General features: G+C 43.3%; 1 protein-coding gene across 4 annotated transcripts in view; it reads right to left on the minus strand.

Moving 5' to 3' along the window:
- Window positions 1-18061, minus strand: part of Nbr1 (NBR1 autophagy cargo receptor) — a 31849-nt gene that overhangs the window by 10016 nt on the left and 3772 nt on the right. For all 4 annotated transcript variants that reach the window (XM_052756267.1, XM_052756269.1, XM_052756270.1 and 1 more), the window contains 15 exons: window positions 17684-17799; window positions 14873-14935; window positions 14192-14210; window positions 12278-12300; window positions 8913-9110; window positions 7539-7616; window positions 7062-7240; window positions 6425-6592; window positions 5060-5269; window positions 3814-3973; window positions 3440-3730; window positions 2042-2191; window positions 948-1023; window positions 439-549; window positions 20-184 (listed from right to left, as the gene is read on the minus strand). In XM_052756267.1, the coding sequence (XP_052612227.1) occupies window positions 20-184; window positions 439-549; window positions 948-1023; window positions 2042-2191; window positions 3440-3730; window positions 3814-3973; window positions 5060-5269; window positions 6425-6592; window positions 7062-7240; window positions 7539-7616; window positions 8913-9110; window positions 12278-12300; window positions 14192-14210; window positions 14873-14935; window positions 17684-17799 (2007 nt within the window). The remainder of the gene's footprint in view (window positions 1-19; window positions 185-438; window positions 550-947; window positions 1024-2041; window positions 2192-3439; window positions 3731-3813; window positions 3974-5059; window positions 5270-6424; window positions 6593-7061; window positions 7241-7538; window positions 7617-8912; window positions 9111-12277; window positions 12301-14191; window positions 14211-14872; window positions 14936-17683; window positions 17800-18061) is intronic.

The following is an 18061-nucleotide window of genomic DNA, read 5'->3' on the forward strand; positions in this document are numbered from 1 at the left end:
GAAATGTAGGGACACTCACTTGGCAGGGACCTCTGCCTACAAGGTGGGTTGTGGTCCGGAGCCGCATCCAAGGTAAGGGATCGGATTACAGTCTCACACACAAACTGGGTCCCACTCAGGTCTTCCTCTGTTTCTTCCACTGAAGCAGGGGCCTCAGTCTTCCTCTTTGCTGATAGAGTGGAATCTGAAAAAAAACACAAAGCTTGCCTGTACTTAATGTTTAAAGAGTTGAGAGCTTCACCAATCACTGCATATTAAACCTAGGTGCGGTATGAATAGCTGCTCTTGCTGTCATGAGGGAAGACTGAGAAAGAGCGAGAGATGCTACAGGAATCAATTTGCATGCTGAGGTAAAGTTAATGAGGAATGGGTGTATGAAAATAGGGTATGGAATGAGAAGGGAAGGTACAAGTGCTTTACAGATATTTAACCCCTTACCAGGAAGTGCTTTAAATCCTGCCCCTTCACTCTCTTCCTGTATCTGCCCCAAGCCTGGCTTCTCTATTAAAGGACTGTCATGTGGCAGAGGAGACATGCAGGGAGTCATATCTGGAGAATGAAGACAGGAAAACCATCAACTGAGAAAAAGCATGTGTCCAGAAGCAGCAGTCTGTAGGTTTCTTGCTTCCTGTGGGGTTAAAATAAACCTAAATATGCTCCACCACCTGTCATAAAGAACTTCTCCAGATCACGAGAAATGCAACTAGCTCTGACCAATCAATGCTGGGTCACAAACAAGTAAGGAAGGAACAAAGGGAGAGAAATGAAGAAGGGTTCCTTTACAATAAGGAAGTCCTGCACACACTTGTACTGTGGCACTGACGGACGACAGGGAGAGGAGATGGACCATGGGTGCAGCTTCACTATCTCATGGAAGAACTCCTCACCCTCCAGTGCCTCAGACCATAATACCAGCACCTAAACACGATGAGCCAAGACATGCTTACCCACAGGGGTGTTGTGGGGCACTCTCTCCAATTCTTGGACAATGTTTATATCCAGCAGCTCAAAGGACAGCAGGTCCTAGAAAAAGAGATGGCCAAATAAAGATGTCTGTCGCAACTGGACCTACAGCCCTTCTGTACATTGCCTGGATTCAATTCTGTTCAAATTCATGCCCCTCCTCAATCAAGTGAAACTAAAAAGAGTTCAATGGGAACCAATATTCTGAAATGTCTAACTAGCAGGGAGGAGGGAGAAGCGTCACATGCCCCATCTCCCTGCTCCTGCCTGCGAGGTGGATTCACTCCCGGTCAGATCAGAGGACAACTTCAGCTGTCTACTCCGTTCTGTATTCGTGAGTGTATTTCCTCAATTTATATCTTTTTTTTTTTTTTTTAAGATTTATTTATTTATTTAGTATACAGTGCTGTGTCTGCATGGCCAGAACAGGGTGCCAGATCTCATTACAGATGGTTATGAGCCACCATGTGGTTACTGGGAATTGAACTCAGAACCTCTGGAAGAACAGCTAGTGCTCTTAACCTCTGAGCCATCTCTCCAGCCCCCTCAATTTATATCTTAATAAATCCCTATTACCCATTAAATAGACTCATGTGGATTGATTTTTTTTAAAGATTTATTTATTTATTTATTAAGTATACAACATTCTGCCACCACGTAACTTTCCACGCCCGAAGAGGGAACCAGATCTCATTATAAATAGTTGTGAGCCACCATATGGGTGCTGGGAATTGAACTCAGGACCTCTAGAAGAGCAATCAGTGCTCTTAACCTCTGAGCCATCTCTCCAGCCCCACGTGGATTGATCTTAATAGAGAGGAAACAGTGGGTAGGCAAGTGAACCAGGCTACCTAATATGAAGAGGCCACTAGAGGGAAGTTGTGGGGAAGCACAAGCCTGAGCTTCCAACTCATGAAGAAACATTTCACAAACTTGCTCCATAGATGACCTCACTCTCACTAAATACTGCTGACTGGATCAAGCCTGCCCAGAAGCATGTAAGGCTATGTATCCCCCTTCTCAATAACAAGCTGAGGACTCTTTCTCCCCCTTGTCCCCCAAAGTGCTGACTGTTTACCTGGGCAGTCAGAAGGTCCACGGATGGAATGTATAGTTCTCTCCCGTTGGTGACGTTCTGTGTCTTCTGGGAGATGCTGGTTCCTGTCCCTTCTGTCTGCTTCCTCACTTCAGCCAATGGAATCTCTTCTTCAGCAAGAAGAAAAGCTTCCTATGGAGACAAACAATGGGGGCATTTTAGGACCTCAACAGAGCCCCGGTACCAGCTGACATGTCACCCCTAAAATAAAAACACAGTAGAACCTCCTCATTCAATTTGTAATTTTAATTTAGACTTCTAGAAAAGCTGCAGAAATAGTGAAGAGTTCATATACTGTTCCAAAAAGTAGTTAGATCAAACCAGGACATTAACACTCATTTTAGCTCCACTAACAAAAGGAACAGCTGAAGGCAGCAAGTTAACAGGCAGGTCTAGATGGCATTGGTACCCAGGGAACAAACACACAGGGGGACTCTAGGAGATGAATGTGAAGGGGAAAAGCTACCAGTTCACAGGCAGGCCAGGCAGCCCTTCCTTCCCTGGTGCAGCAAGCACCATCACAGACAGTAGCCCTTAGGGACTGCCTGAACCAACCCTAAGGACGCTACACACCTTGAAGACTAGGCCAAACACCAGCACAAAAATGTACTGGAGGGAAGAATATCCCCCAAATCCCATGTGTTAAAACCTTGGCCCCTAAGCTGGGTAGTAGTGGTACACAACTTTAATCCAGCACACCAGCCTTTAATCTCAGCACTTGGGAGGCCGAGGCAGGAGGATCTCTGAGTTTGAGGCCAGCCTGGTCTACAGAGCAGGACAGTCACGGCTACAAAGAGAACCCTGTCTTGAAAAATGAAAAGCTTGACCTCTAGAGGCATGGTATTACTAGACAACAAACACAAAGTGGAGCCTTCTCTGAGGTCCTTAGGTCACTGGGGGCATGTGCTCAAAGGGAAATGTTGGGACTGTGGTCCCTTCCTCTTTTCTTCCTGGCCCCGAGTGGCTCTCTCTCTCTGTCTCTCTTTCTCTCTCTGCCAATACAGTCTAATATCTCAACTAGAGGCCTACAGCAATAGGTCTGCCTAATCATGGACCGGAAGCTCTCAAACTGTGAACCCAAAGAACTCATTCTCTTTGTGCGTTGATTATCTCAAGTATTCTGTCAAGGTGATGGAAAACTCAGAAAGAGTAAACTTCCAGAAAGTCTGGAAGAATAGCAAGCTATGAATGAGTTCTTTTAGGTTCAGGTCCCAGGGTCCATCTGTGTCAGTCCTTAGCAAGAGCTAGCCTCAAACGCGCAATACTCTTGCTTCAGCCTCTCATGCATGGAATATAGGCCTGTGTCACAAAGCTGGACGTTCTCCATGACTGAGGAAATAATCTGGTAACTGGGGCAAGGCCGACAGTGTAGGTGCTCACCTCTTGCTCACAGGTGAGATCATCAGCTTTGCTTGAGCTGATCATGCCCCTTTCCACGTTATCAGGGCTATCAGAAGAGGGGAAAGAATCCACTATGATACTGCACCAGACCCGAGGCCCAAACTGCTGGCCTTTGTGAGAAAGACGCCAATGCGAAGTGTATGTTCCCTCTAAGGTTGGAGCGATGAACTCCACAGACACAACTCCCACATGGCCAGCCTTCAAGCAGGGAACCACAACATCCTTCTTTTCTGCAGAAGCCAATGTCAAGTTTCCCCACATGAACTTGAGCTGAAAAGAACAAGAGAAAGCTTGTCACCATGTCCTTTGCTACTGTGCATCACTGTCTTTCCATTTAGTGAGCAAAAAAATACCTTTGTGTCCGCACTCCACTTCACATTTCCTGTGTTTTTCATCCTCCAGTGTTTGATAAACTTGGTTCCTGGCTGAAGATGAGTCCCGTCAGGCAAATTCTCATCCACAAATGCTGCACTGAGCGTTGGCATAACTGGGGCACAGGGCTGCAAAGGAAGCCTGAACAGAAATCCAGATGCTTAGTTACTTGCTGTTGGGTATGATGCTTCTGAACAAGCCACACTGTGATTCAAGAGGCTGACTGCTTTTTAAGGATGTACTAATACATCTGCCTTAAAAATTAACACTAATTAGGTCCCATGAGAAGGCTCAGCAGGGAAAGGTACTTGCCACACCAGCCAGAGTGAGTGACCTGAGTTCAATCCCCAGAATGAACAAAGGTTAGAGAAAAGAGAACTGACGCCACAAAGTTCTTTGACCTCAACATGCATGTCATGGCACACGTGTGTACACACACGTGCACTAATAAATACAATAATAGCCGGGGGTGGTGGTGGTGGTGGTGGTGGTGGTGGTGGTGGTGGTGGTGCACACCTTTAATCCCAGGACTCAGGAAGCAGAGGCGGGTAGATCTCTGTGAGTTCAAGGCTAGCCTGGTTTACAGAGTGAGTTCTAGGAGAGCCAGGGCTGTTACACAAAAACTCTGTCCTGAAAAACCATAAATAAATAAAATAATAAAAATTAAGACTAATAAAAATCCTGTGTGCATACATGTGTGTAAAAGGTAGTGCTAGGAATCAAACTCCAGGCTAGAAAACAGACACTATGCCTTAAGGGATAATTAAAAGTGTCCATAAATACAAATGGAAACTTGTTCTTTTGCTTCCAACCCAGCCAGATTGCCTCCAGAGAAGAGAACTATGAGCCACCCCATTCTAAGAGAAGTCTGAGCCACCCCCAATCTGAGAGAAGTCTGAGCCACCCCATTCTGAGAGAACTCTGAGCCACCCCCAATCTGAGAGAAGTCTGAGCCACCCCATTCTGAGAGAACTCTGAGCCACCCCCAATCTGAGAGAAGTCTGAGCCACCCCATTCTGAGAGAAGTCTGAGCCACCTTCATTCAAAGTCTTAATACTCTCTAGCGTTCTGAATAAGGCATCAAAGCGAGTGTCAGAAATAACTCCTGAACCAGCCTGGACCAGACAATGGGAAGCTTGGAACAGGTGAGTGCTAGGAGACACAACAGATAAGACACAGCCTTAGAGAGCTAGACCCAAGCCACACTCCCGCTGTCCCGGGACTTACATCAGGGTGTTGGACTGCAGCAAGCTCTCAGGTCGGCCTAAAGGGGACCTGGGACTCTGAAATCCATGGATTGAATTCCACAAATGAATCTTCCTGTGGAGTTTAAGCTGCTTTTTAAGCTCCTTGACCTCTGCTTTCCGCTGTTTCTTCTCAGCACGCAACCTTTGCTTTTCTGCTTTCACAAAGTTCTTATCCACCTGTTTCTGGATCCTGTGGGATAATGAATGAATGAATGTCTTGAAACACAAAAAAACCTCGAAGCAATTTGAAGCTAAGTAAATCCATCAATGGCTAGCATCTAGTTTCTTAATTTCTTTTAAAGTCATCATTTCCACTTGATGAAAATCAGACAATTGTTTCATTATTACACATCAATTGAAAAGGAGCAAAATAAGGAGACTATCAGTGATTTTGTGATATTATATAATATCATTGCATTTTTCTTTTGTTTTGAGATGGTCTCACTATGTAGCTCAGTCCAGCTTAGAACTCAGGACAGTTCTGAATGCTGGGCATTTCAAATATTTTTTTTAAAAAGATTTATTTATTTTTTAAAGATTTATTTATCTATTATGCACACAGTGTTCTGTCTACATGCCAGAAGAGGGCACCAGATCTCATTACAGATGGTTGTGAGCCACCATGTGGTTGCTGGGAATTGAACTCAGGACCTCTGGAAGAGCAGCCTTAACCACTGAGCCATCTCTCCAGCCCCGATTTATTTATTTTTAATTCATGTGTATGAGCATATGCCTGCATGTATGTATGTGTACCACATGTGTGCCTGATGCTCACAGAGGCTAGAGATGGATATCAGATCCCCTGGACCCGGTGTGTTAGATAGATGGTTGTGAGTTGCTATGTGGGTGCTGGGAACTAAATCCAGGTTCCTCCACAAAAGCATCAAGTGCGCTTAGTGCTCCTAACCACTGAGCCATCTCTCCAGCACAAATCAGGCAATTTTTTTTCAAGACAGGGTTTCTCTGTATAGTCCTTGCTGTCCTGGAACTTGCTCTGTAGACCAGGCTGGTCTCGAATGCAGCAATCTGCCTGCCTCTGTCTTCCAAGTGCTGGGATTAAAGGCGTGCACTACCATTGCCTGGCTTACATCAGATATTTTTTTTTTTTTTTGGTTTTTCGAGACAGGGTTTCTCTGTGTAGTTTTGGAGCCTTTCCTGGAATTCACTTGGTAGCCCAGGCTGGCCTCGAACTCACAGAGATCCGCCTGGCTCTGCCTCCCGAGTGCTGGGATTAAAGGCGTGCGCCACCACCGCCCGGCTTCATCAGATATTTTTAATATCAGCATGTTGTGTCAGCAGAATCAAGAAGTCAAGCAGAAGAGGACGCTCAAGTGTATGGCTTTACCTGATTTGTTCAAGAGCAGGAGGCAGACGAGGATGGGGACCCTTTAAGTGGGAAAATGGGTCGGAAGGAACCACAACAGGTCTCCGAAACTTTAGCAGGACGTGGCTACGGCTATGGGCATAGGGCCCAGCTTCACAATCTTCACAAAGGTTGTAGGCTGGGCACACGCTATGTGAAAAGACAACACAGTGAAAACGTCACAGCAGGAAGTCCCTGAAGTAGAGAGGAACAAGATCACACTTTAGATTTGCTCCACGACCAGCAAGTTGGTGACTTGGTTATGTCAAGCCTATGCTAAAATGACAAGAGTAACTCCTAATCATACCTATTTTCATGAAATAGTTTATAGGAAGATACAAGAACATTTTGACCAAGGGGAGGGGTCTATCCTTAGTGATCCAATTTTGACTGAGGGAACTTAATTTTGCCTGATTCTGTTAATTCAAATGTGTAAATGAAAAGCACTTGTAATAGTTTCCAGTTACATGTCCCACAAGACATTTTACTACTGTAAAAGTAGTTTGTGCTTCCAAATCCAAGCCACATCACCTACTGCTCAGAGACAGAAGATGTTCATCTTCCCTTCAAGTATCCACAATGCTAGGGCAGACACTGCCTCTACCCAGGAATCACTTACCTGCACTGGTAACGCACACCTATGATCCTTTTGTAGCAGTGATTGCAAGCAAGATGCCAGTTGAACTGGTCCTTTGAAACAGGCATCGAGACTTCCGAGGCCGACTTCTGGAGGACAAGCTTCTCCCGCAACCTCTGTTCAAGCTTCTCGACCGTTTCCTTAACCACTTGTTCTCTGAACTACAAGGCAGAACAGAAGGTGGGGGAAAACTCAGTTCCAGCACTGGAAAAAGTGAGAAGAGAACAGCAAACCTCAAGTGTCCCTGTCTCTGGTGATACTTAAGAACATGGTTGACGGCTGCTGGAGGGATGAACAGAGATGTTACAGGTCTCTTCCTTTCATGGCTAAGCTGATTGTGTCTGGAAATCACCAGCTGCCATTCGCCTTTCATCCACAGCAGCGGCCGCAGCCATCTGGGTTCAGCTTTCTCCCTGTGCCAACAGAGCTGCTAAAACCCAAGTTGGAGAGAACACTCACCGTTTCCAGGTAGCTTGTGAACCAGTCTGGGGGCTTGTCATGAGGCTGGTCCGTGTCACAAGGAGCACGTGGACATGGCTGTGAGAAAATACAACCCAAGACCTTGGAAGTTACTTTTCAAAAGTAATTCTTCAAAAATGTGTTATTTTCAGGTTTCATTTATCAACTATCATAAGTATGTAGTTTAAAAGTAACTGTGTGAGGGGCTAGAGAGATGGCTCAAAGGTTAAGAGCACTGGCTGCTCTTCCAAAGGCCCCAAGTTCAATTCTCAGCAGTGTCATCGTGGCTCACAACCATCTATAATAAGATCTGGTGCCCTCTTCGGATGTGCAGGCATACATGTAGGCAGAACACTGTATATATAATAAATAAATTTTTTTTTTAAAGATTTATTTATTTATTATGTATACAGAAGAGGGCGCCAGATCTCATTACAGATGGTTGTGAGCCACCATGTGGTTGCTGGGAATTGAACTCAGGACCTCTGGAAGAGCAGTCGGTGCTCTTAACCTCTGAGCCATCTCTCCAGCCCATAAATTTTTAAGAAAATATTACAGTGTGAAAGAACACAAAAGAAAAATAAAAAGTGTTTTCTAGTTTCTTTTCTTTCTCCAGAAGTAAACCAGAGATGCCAGTTCTTCAGATCCCAATGGTGGACAGAACCCCCAGTCTTTTGTGAACATGTGTATGCAGTGTGCTCACATGCGGAGGCTGAGCACAACCTTCGGGGTTATTCCTCAGGCACTTTTTGTCTCTTTGAGGCAGAGTCACTTACTGGCCTGGAAACAGCCAACTAGGCTAGGCTGCCCGGCCTGTAAGCGCCAAGGCTCCTCCTCTCTCTCCGCCTCTTCGGTGCTGAGATCACACACACAGACGCAGCACACCTGGCTCTCTTGTGTGCGTACAGCATGTGTGTGGAGATCAGAGGACAGCAGTGGATGTTGGCGCTTGCCTTCCACTTTGTGTGAGAGGGGACTCTTGCTGTTCACCACTGCACACGCCAAACTAGCTGGCCTGTGAGTCAGAGATCCTCGTCTCTGCTTTCCATCTTGCCACAGGAACACTGGGATTACAGATCCATCAGGTTTACAGACATGACACTGTGTCTGACTTTATGTGAACTTGGGGGATTTGAACTCATGTATTTAATGCTTGCACAACCTCTTTACCCAGTAAGCCATCTTTCCAGCCTTTTTTGTTGTTTGTTTTTTTCTTTTTTAAATAAGGGTTCTGGGGATCAAACTCAGGCTCTTGTGTTTGCAAGGCTACCTCCCCAGGCTCCCTGCCCAAATCTTGGATGACTATCCAAATGGTGTATAAGAGACAATGACATCTAAGGTTAGAGTTGGGAGACAGGCCCATCCTCTTCATACCTGTGCCACAGGCTCCTCTGTGGTCTTCATATCTGATCCCAAGACTCTCACCACCGAAGAATAATGTGCAAGCGGCTTCTTCCCTTTCCTGGCAGCTGCTTGTTTTTCTACTACAATTTGAGGGAATGCTTCGTCTACAACATGGGACCCTTCATGGACTTGCATCTGTAGTAGGTTTCCTTGCTTAATGTTAGCCATCTGAAAGTGTGTTACAAGAGCACGTTACAAAATAAAGATACACCTCACTTCGTTTTCCAAATGAAATGACAAAGCATGGAAATACAGAAGTATAGTAAACTATGCCCGGATTTTTGTTTGCATTTTTAAAGGAACAGGTTGAGCACTAACCCTCTGAGGTAATGACATGATGCCAGAAGTGGAAAACTAGCACCTGGCATTTTATGATCAGTAGTAATCACACTATTGTATACTAAGAAAACTATAGAAAATTACCTGTAGACTATATAAAGTATGAGACAAATAAATTTCAAATTTAGTCTTGGGACCCATTCCTAAGATATCTCATTATGAATGGACAAACATTGCCGCCCCCCACCCACACAAGTAGAGGCATGTCAGGTTCCAAGGGCTTTGGATAGAGACGAGACAGCCAACCTCCACGTTAGTATCTAGCCTGCTGTCAAGAATATAAAGAATATTAACTACAAATGGCTTTATTATGTTAAAATTTGAGGAAATTTCTAAGTGAGATTTTTCTATTAACAATGTTCTCCTTTTTCTGTTTGTCTGTTTTGACATGGGGTCTGCCTGGGGTGGCCCCTGCTTCAAGGTCTTCCTGTTTCACCTCCTAATTACTACAATTATAGGTGTGCACTACCAAGTCTGGCTTTTAACTGGTTGTTCTATAAGGTATTAACTCTAATCTCAACTTTCTAAAACACAAAACTCAATTCCAGACTAGCACTAATCATGGAAACTTAAAGCTATGCTCTATAGCTAAGCATTTAGTTTTCACTAACTTCGTATTTTATATACTTATCTATTTTTATATATATTTTTATTTTATAATTAACTTAATTTCAAATATCAGCCACGGATTCCCCCGTCTTCCCTCCTCCCACCCCCCAACCCTCCCCCACAACCTACCCACCATTCCCACCTCCTCCAAGGAAAGGTCCCCCCTGGGGAGTCAGCCCAGCCTGGTAGACTCAGCCAAGGCAGGTCCAGTCCCCTCCTCCCTACACCAAGGCTGAGCAAAGTGTCCCAGCATAGGCCCCAGGCTCCAAAAAGCCAGCCTATGCACCAAGGACAAGTCCTGGCTCTACTGCCTGGGGGCCTCCCAAACAGTTCAAGCTAATCAACTGTCCCACTTATCCAGAGGGCCTGATCCAGTTGGGGGCTCCTCAGCCATTGGTTCACAGTTCATGTGTTTCCACTAGTTTGGCTATTTGTCCCTGTGCTTTTCCAAATCATGGTCTCAATATCTCTGCTCATGCAATCCCTCCCTCCCTCCCTCCCTCCCTCCCTCCCTCCCTCCCTCTCTCTCTCTCTCTCCCTCGCCGATTGGGCTCCTGGAGCTCCCCTTGGGGCTCGGCCGTGGTTCTCTGCATCAGCTTCCATCAGACACTGGATGAAAGTTCTATCATGACAGCCAGGGTGTTTGGCCATCTGATCACCAGAGTAGGTCAGCTCAGGCAGTCTCTCGACCATTGCCAGTAGTCTGCAGTGGAGGTATCTTTGTGGATTTCTGGGGACCTCTCAAGCACTCTGCTTCTCCCTATTCCCTGGGGTCTTCATTCATCATTGTATCTCCCTCCTCATTCTCCCACTCTGCTCCTGACCCAGCTGGTACCTCCCGCTCCCCTAAGCCCTCCATTACCCCCACCCCCCACCCCCAGTTTGCTCATGTAGATCTCATCCATTTCTCTGTCATTGGGCGATCCCTGTGTCTTTCTCAGGGTCATCTTTACTAGGTAGCCTCCCTGGAGTTGCTAGATGCCCTTCAACTGAAGAATGGATAAAGAAAATGTGGTACATATATACAATGGAGTACTACTCAGCAGAGAAAAACAATTAACATCATGAAGTTTGCAGGCAAATGGATGGAACTAGAAAAAAATCACCCTGAGTGAGGTAACCCAGACTCAGAAAGACAAATATAGCATGTACTCACTCATAAGTGGATACTAGATGTAAAGCAAAGGATAACCTCGTATTTTAGAAAGCAAGTTTAAGTAGTTGCATCTTCCTAATCATGTGTTTTGGAAACTCCTTCAAGTAGTTTTGCTTTCAGTATTTAAAAAAATTAGGGACCAAATGGCTAGGATTCTAGCCACCTCTGTCTCATGTTTTTCCTTTACCTTTTTATACAATAGACTTAAGATTCCATTTAAACTAACAATTCATTTGTAACTATGTCAACTGATGGATGTGCTAATAAGTTGACTGTTTTAATTAGAATGAGATACAGAGCACATGCCTAGCATGCAGGAGGCTCTGAATTAGAACATCACTGCAAAAAAAAAAAAAAAAAAACAAAAAAAAAACACCTAAAGTTTTTCTGTGTACAGCAATATTCTTGTTGAAGTAAGGTTTTGCTCTGTTGTTCAGGTTATCCCTAAACTAGGCTCAAACAATCCTGCCATCTCTTCTTTTTTTGTTTCTGGGACAGTTTTGTCACATAGCCAAGGATGGCCTCAAAGTCACTGTGTAGCGTAAGTTGTCTTTGATCTCAATGGTCTGGATACCTTGGCCTCCTGGGACTGGGATTACAGGTGTCCACCATACCCAGGCCTTCTTTTCACATGAGATGGTGGCCCCAAGGCCAGCAATGAGATGACACAACAATGCAAACTGTATGCTGTGAACACGTGTGGCTCCCACTGGATAATAAATAAAGCTGTTTTTGGTCTATGGCAAGAAAGCTTACAGCCAGGTGGGAAATCCAAGCAAGATACAGAGAGAAGGGCGGAGTTGGGGGAGATGCGAGCCCTCTGCTACAGGAGCAACAAGATGTCAGCAGACTGGTAACCCCATGGCCACGTGGCAACATATAGATGAATAGAAATGGGTTAATTTAAGATGAAAGAGCTAGCTGGCAAGAAGCTAAAGCCATAGGCCATACAGTTTGTAATTAATATAAGCCTCTGAGTAATTATTTTATGGGCAGCTATGGGACTGCGGGTGGGAGAGATTCGTCCGGACTGCTGGGCTAGGCAGGACCGGAGAAATTTCTATCTACAACTGTATTAGGAACTGCCTGCTGCTGAGTCATACACCTACTTACTATAGTCTCCCTAACAAAATGGGTGTCATTCCATTTATTCTTAGTACTTTCCAGTGGAGTTTAGGTTTCAATAAAGATTTTTTCAAATTACTTGAAAATAAAATGAAGTAAACATTACCTTAAGTGCTTCTTCATATTCTCCTAAAGGGACGAAAATGAAAGAAAACAATGACAGTGACTCACTTATTTTTACCAGGCCTAAAGATTCTATTGACTACCGTCAATCCTACAGTTTTTTGCTTTTTTGGGGGGAGTGAGGGTGGGGGTGGGGGTCTAGCTATGTAGCCCAGGCTGGCTTCAAACTCATAGTCCTTTGTGTGTTGTGATTACAGAAGGGCAACACCATGCTTAGCTAATCCTATAGTTCTAGTATCCAACGTGAAGACTACAGTTAATAATAATGGATTGTATTTAAGAATTTTGCTATAGTAGAGTTCAGCTACTCTCACCCCGAAGTGGCAGAGGCAGGGGTGGCAACTGTGAGATGACACATATTTTCATTTCTTTCACTGAAATAACCTTTTAAAACCATCTGTATGTATTTCATATCAATGTTATACATCTTAAAAATACAAAGTTTACTTTAAAAAAAGTAAACCCAATCCTATTCAAATTCTTAGAATCCTTATATATGGACGAACAGTCACCACGTTTTTGCTACACACACTTCCTTCTTAATGTTATATGGTGCTTTTCCTGCCGGTCGTAACATTCTTGGCCCATGCCCCCATAGCTAAGACAATCAGAGCACAGCAATACAGTGGTAGCCAGAACTCTGATATTCCATGAAGGTGTCTGGAGAACCTTGCCTGATATTCCAACTCCCTTCCCCAACCTATTTACAAAGTGAAAGAACAGCTAAAAATGGGATTCAATAATGCAGTGAGATTGCAAACCATGATGAGGTAGGATTTCAAGGTGATGTAGTTGTCTGGGGGTCATCCATATTCCTGTATGTAACTCTGCTCTGCAAGAAGATCTGGACTTTGGTGAGTTTGTGCTTTGATCTGTTATTGGTGCCTACCTGGGATGGCTGGAATTTGTTTGTGCCTCCCCAGGAAAAATGAATGCAACACTTACCCACTGCAAAGAGAAACTATTACAAAGCATCTTCCTCTAAAGTCCCTCAGTGCTGCTGCAGCCTTCTAGGTGCAAGACATCCACCCAGCTCCTCTAACTATGCTCCGTGAAGCACAAGATTCAGTGGAGTTCCTGGATTGTGTTAAGACTGTCTAACATCTTACCTGGCTCAAATAATGTTTTAGGGACTAAGATATGGACTATAACCAACCATCTGATAAACATGGGAACATGTTATGCATTGAAATTCACATATGTGCCAGGTCAGAACAAATACAACAGGAGCAGAATGAATTGTATGTGACAAACTAGGTGTATATTATTTTCCGAGGATTAGCATCTTAAATATAAAGTTGGATAAGACCTGTCCTTATGATCCATGCAAATGAACTAACTTCTATTTAAAAAAAAAAAAAAAGTCTACAATAAAAATCCCTTATGAGGCTGGGGATGTAGTTGAGCTGGTAGAGAGCTTGCCTAGCATACACCAAGCCCTGAGTTTGGTTCTTAGTATTGCATAAAGTGGGGGGTGGAGGCATAAGCCTGTAATCTCAGTACTCAGATAGAGGCAGGAAAATCTTATGTTCAAGGTCATCCTAGGCTACACACTAACTTTTATGCCAGCCAGGGCTACTTCCTGAGACCCTGCCTCAATTAGAAAAGAAAAAAAAAAAAAAAAGGGAAAAGAAAAATCTCCTACAAACTAATGCCTACAGTACAATGTCAATTTACAGCATACCAAATTCTATTCTAAAATGTATGCCAGAGCAAAACATGGTTGAAATAGAAACACTTCAATGAGCAGATAAATTTGTTTAACTATGTAGCTCAGATTTCCCTTAAACGTGAAATTCTCCTGCCTCAGCCTCCTCAGTACTGGACTTGCAGATAGATACTACCATGTCAGGCAAATTTTAGATAAAGCTGACTAGATTTTTTCTCAGGAACTCACCTTGACTATTGATGGATACCTATGAAGAGAAAAAAGCAACAGTGAATGCTAAGTCTCATCACCTGAGGATTTATGTTAACTAGGGCCAGTCTCGCGTCAAAGTCCCAGGCCAGGTGTCTAGTATTTCCACTACTATTTAAGTAATGTGCTTTGTTTTATCTTAGGGACATTAACAGGTAGCACAGTGTAAGATGATAATGTACCAGATACACAGTACTGCTAGTCTGGTGCATTAACCACTGAGTAGAGTCCCTATTAGCATCATCATCATCAACTAAAAGAGAGCTTTGTTAGAGTTTTAGGTTCTCTCTATGATAGTCTCCATATTACTTTCCCATTTCTCAGCTCCATCTCAGATGCCACTAATCTTTATAAAGTATGAGATTATCAAATATATTTAAACTATCAGGTAAATGAAATAACATTATTGTTTACCTTTTTGTCTTGTTCCCTTATGGCTCTCTGAGATAGTACTTTGTTCTAAAGCCCAGATTGGCCTTAAACTACCTGGGATCCTCATGCCTCAATCTTCCAAGTACTAGAAATACAGGTGTGAGCCATTACAATGCATTTTATTCTGAGCTTTTTAAACTCTGTATCACTCTCGAAAAGATCCCTATTCTAAATAATTACGGGGGTGGGGTGGGGTGGAAAGATGGGACGGGACGACAGGTATTTTACCTCCTCATTTTCCTCATCCAGATATTTTATTTGAATATTATTCAGATCAAATGAAACTTTTACCTGCAAATGAAACAAAAGGATCAGATCAGTGTATCTCAGTGTATAAAATTGAGTATTTTAATTTTATTCTTTTTTTCCCTCGCATCTTTTTTTTTTTTGGCCTGGGGGTGCTGGTTTGGTGTGGACCTTCCCAAGACCACAGCTCTTTTTTTTTAAACTTTTATTTTTTCCATTGCTTTAGGAGTTTTATTCCAGAAATTCAGAACAAACTGTTGGCAAATGAATAATAATACAGAGTAGTCTTCATGGATAGTTTAATATTGAGAGAATAGCTGAGCTATAAAGAATGTGTTTATGAGCACTATTGTTAGCCAGCACATCTTCCTCAGTGGGCAGGTGAAGGAAAAAACTGCATTAGTCAAGGTTCTCTACCTGAAAAGGACTGGTAGAATGAATCTCTCTATGTATGAACAAAATGGATTTATTAGAATGTCTCACAAACTGTGGTTCAGTTAGTCCATCAATGGCTGCTACCAATGGAAATTTGAAGAATTCAGTAGTTGTTCAGTTCATGAGGCTGTATATCTCAGCTGGTCTTTAGTATATACCACAATTCTAAGGAAGTAGGCTCTAATGCTGGTAAAAGAATGAACTTGGAGCTGGGCGGTGGTGGCACACGCCTTTAATCCCAGCACTTGGGAGGCAGAGGCCAAGAGGATCTCTGTGAGTTCAAGGCCAGCCTGGGCCACAGATTGAGTTCCAGGAGAGATCCGCCTGACTCTCTGCCTCCCGAATGCTGGGATCAAAGGCGTGTAGCATGGCCGCCCAGCCCATTAATGTGTTTTTAATTTTATTTTATGCATATGGGTGTTTTGCCTTCATGTATCTGTGCACCAGGTACATGCCTGGTGCTTGCAAAGGCCAGGAGAGGTCATCTCATGTTCTAGAACTGCAGCTACAGATAGTTGTGAGCTGCCACCTGGATGTTAGACATCAAAGTGGGTCCTCTAGAAGAACAGCCAGTGCTCTTCTCTTAAACACTGGGCCATCTCCCTAGGTGACATCTAAAAACTTAAAATCAGGGCTAATGAGATGGCTTAAGTAGTACAGTACTTGTTGTATACAATATACACAAGCCTGATAACCTGAGTTTGCTCCCCAGAAAACACATAATGGTTGAAGGAAGGAGCCATCATACACACACACACACACACACACAAACAATTTTTAAAAGTTCAAAATCACATTTCATCTTTGGATAGAGTCCACCCTATAGAACAATATGTAAGTTATCCATACTCAGAGATGTAGGCCCTGTCTTTTTTTTTTTTATATTGCGAAAAGAAAGAAAATCCTGGTGGGGAAATCAGTAAGTAATGGTTACATCCATAGTGTTCAGCAACACCGTGGACTCAGTTTAAGAAGACTGAGCTTGCAGGGCGGTGGTGGCGCACACCTTTAACCCCAGCACTCGGGAGGCAGAGGCAGGCAGATCTCTGTGAGTTCAAGGCCAGCCTGGTGTACAGAGCGAGTTCCAGGACAGGCTCCAAAGCTACACAAAGAAACCCTGTCTCGAAACAAAACAAAACAAAAAGACTGAGCTTTACTCTGTGTCTATTGATTAAAAACTATGGCTACAATATAATGCTGAGTAAGAAAAGCAAGCTGTAGGACAGTGTTTCCTATGACCCTAGCATGAAACCTGCATGAACACGGAACATGGAAATGTGGGGAAGTGCTCAGGGTTGTTATCTCCGGTTATTCAAAGGAGGTGTGGAGAGCAGATACAGGGTAGGAATTTGTGGACAGACATTATCTCCTTATATGTTAAGATTGTTTCATGTCTTATAATGGGCACGTATCACCCTTTTATAATTTAAAATTTTACAATAAAAGAAAAAGGCAAGTTGCCAACTTACCTAGCTACTAGGGAAAGAAAGATAACTGGTGCTCAGATCATTTTCAAAGGTCCCACTGCTTTCCCAATAACCATCTGCCTAGCACAGTAGAAAGAGAAATCTGGGGAAGGCAGGGGACTAGACTAACATTTCCTTCCTTTTAAGCTACCCACACAGGTAACCAGGTCATGGAGACATGTCTGTAACCAAATGTTACATTAAACACAGGTGCCAAATAGTAAAACATTGACCAAGGCAAGTCAAGGAAACCAGCAGGGTACAAAGGGCAAGTCAAGATTAGAGAAATGAGGTGCAGAAACACCCATGGGGCTTTGCTTTGCTTTCTGCCAACACCAAGATAGCCAACCTTTGACCCAGCAATAAAGCTACTGGCAGGTCTTGCCAAATGCCAGTCCTATCCCGGCATTAACAAACAGCAGTGATGATCTGCTCTCCAGCCAAACAACATTCCCCTACAGCCTGGCTGGGGTGGAGGACACACTAACTTATCCCTCAGACCATTTCTAAAATAAGTATGTTTCTAAATCCTATTTTACTTAAAAAATAATTTTACCTGAGTTTGATACCTAGGACCCATACAGTAGGAGAGAGCCAGCTCCTGAAATTTACCCCGACTTTTGCTCCCTCTCAAAAAATAAATATATGTAATTTTAAAAATGTTTAAAGGAACATAATTGTTTCTTCCTTTTATCCTGGTTACACATCCTATACAAATACTGAACCCCTGTCAAAAATAATTTTTCAAGATGTCCAGAAATGGTAATGACGACAAACTTGACAGTTAGGAAACAAACTGCTAAAAATCAGCACATTTTCAAAGAATATCTGTGTTTGATATTCTTGTTTGATATTGATATTTTCAGAAAAATCAGAACAAAGCAATACTCACCATAGCTTCAACATCAGCCCAAGTTGTATTCGCTGGATCCGAAACCAGAAAGCTTTGAGTTTCATTTTTAAAAGTCACATTTAGAGTAACCTGTGGTTCCATGCTGTGGGGTGGGGCTGAGAAGATGGATGGACGGAAGAAAGAGGAAGGGATTAAAAACCCACATAGACACATTAGGTTTAACATATAAGTTAGATTTGGGAGATCATAGTGAACAGGAGAAACAATGTCCCTCCTGTGACATTATTTACTCTCTAGTAGTGCGTTATCTACCAAATCTCACTGTTACACAAGAATTTTTCTTTCTCAGAAATAGACACTAACGCTCAAGCTAGGCCATAAAGATTTGCACTTATGCTATAGAGTTAAACTCAATCA

This window comes from Peromyscus californicus, unplaced genomic scaffold (assembly GCF_007827085.1).
Source record: "Peromyscus californicus insignis strain IS unplaced genomic scaffold, ASM782708v3 Scaffold_3__1_contigs__length_106647218, whole genome shotgun sequence".
NCBI lineage: Eukaryota > Metazoa > Chordata > Mammalia > Rodentia > Cricetidae > Peromyscus > Peromyscus californicus.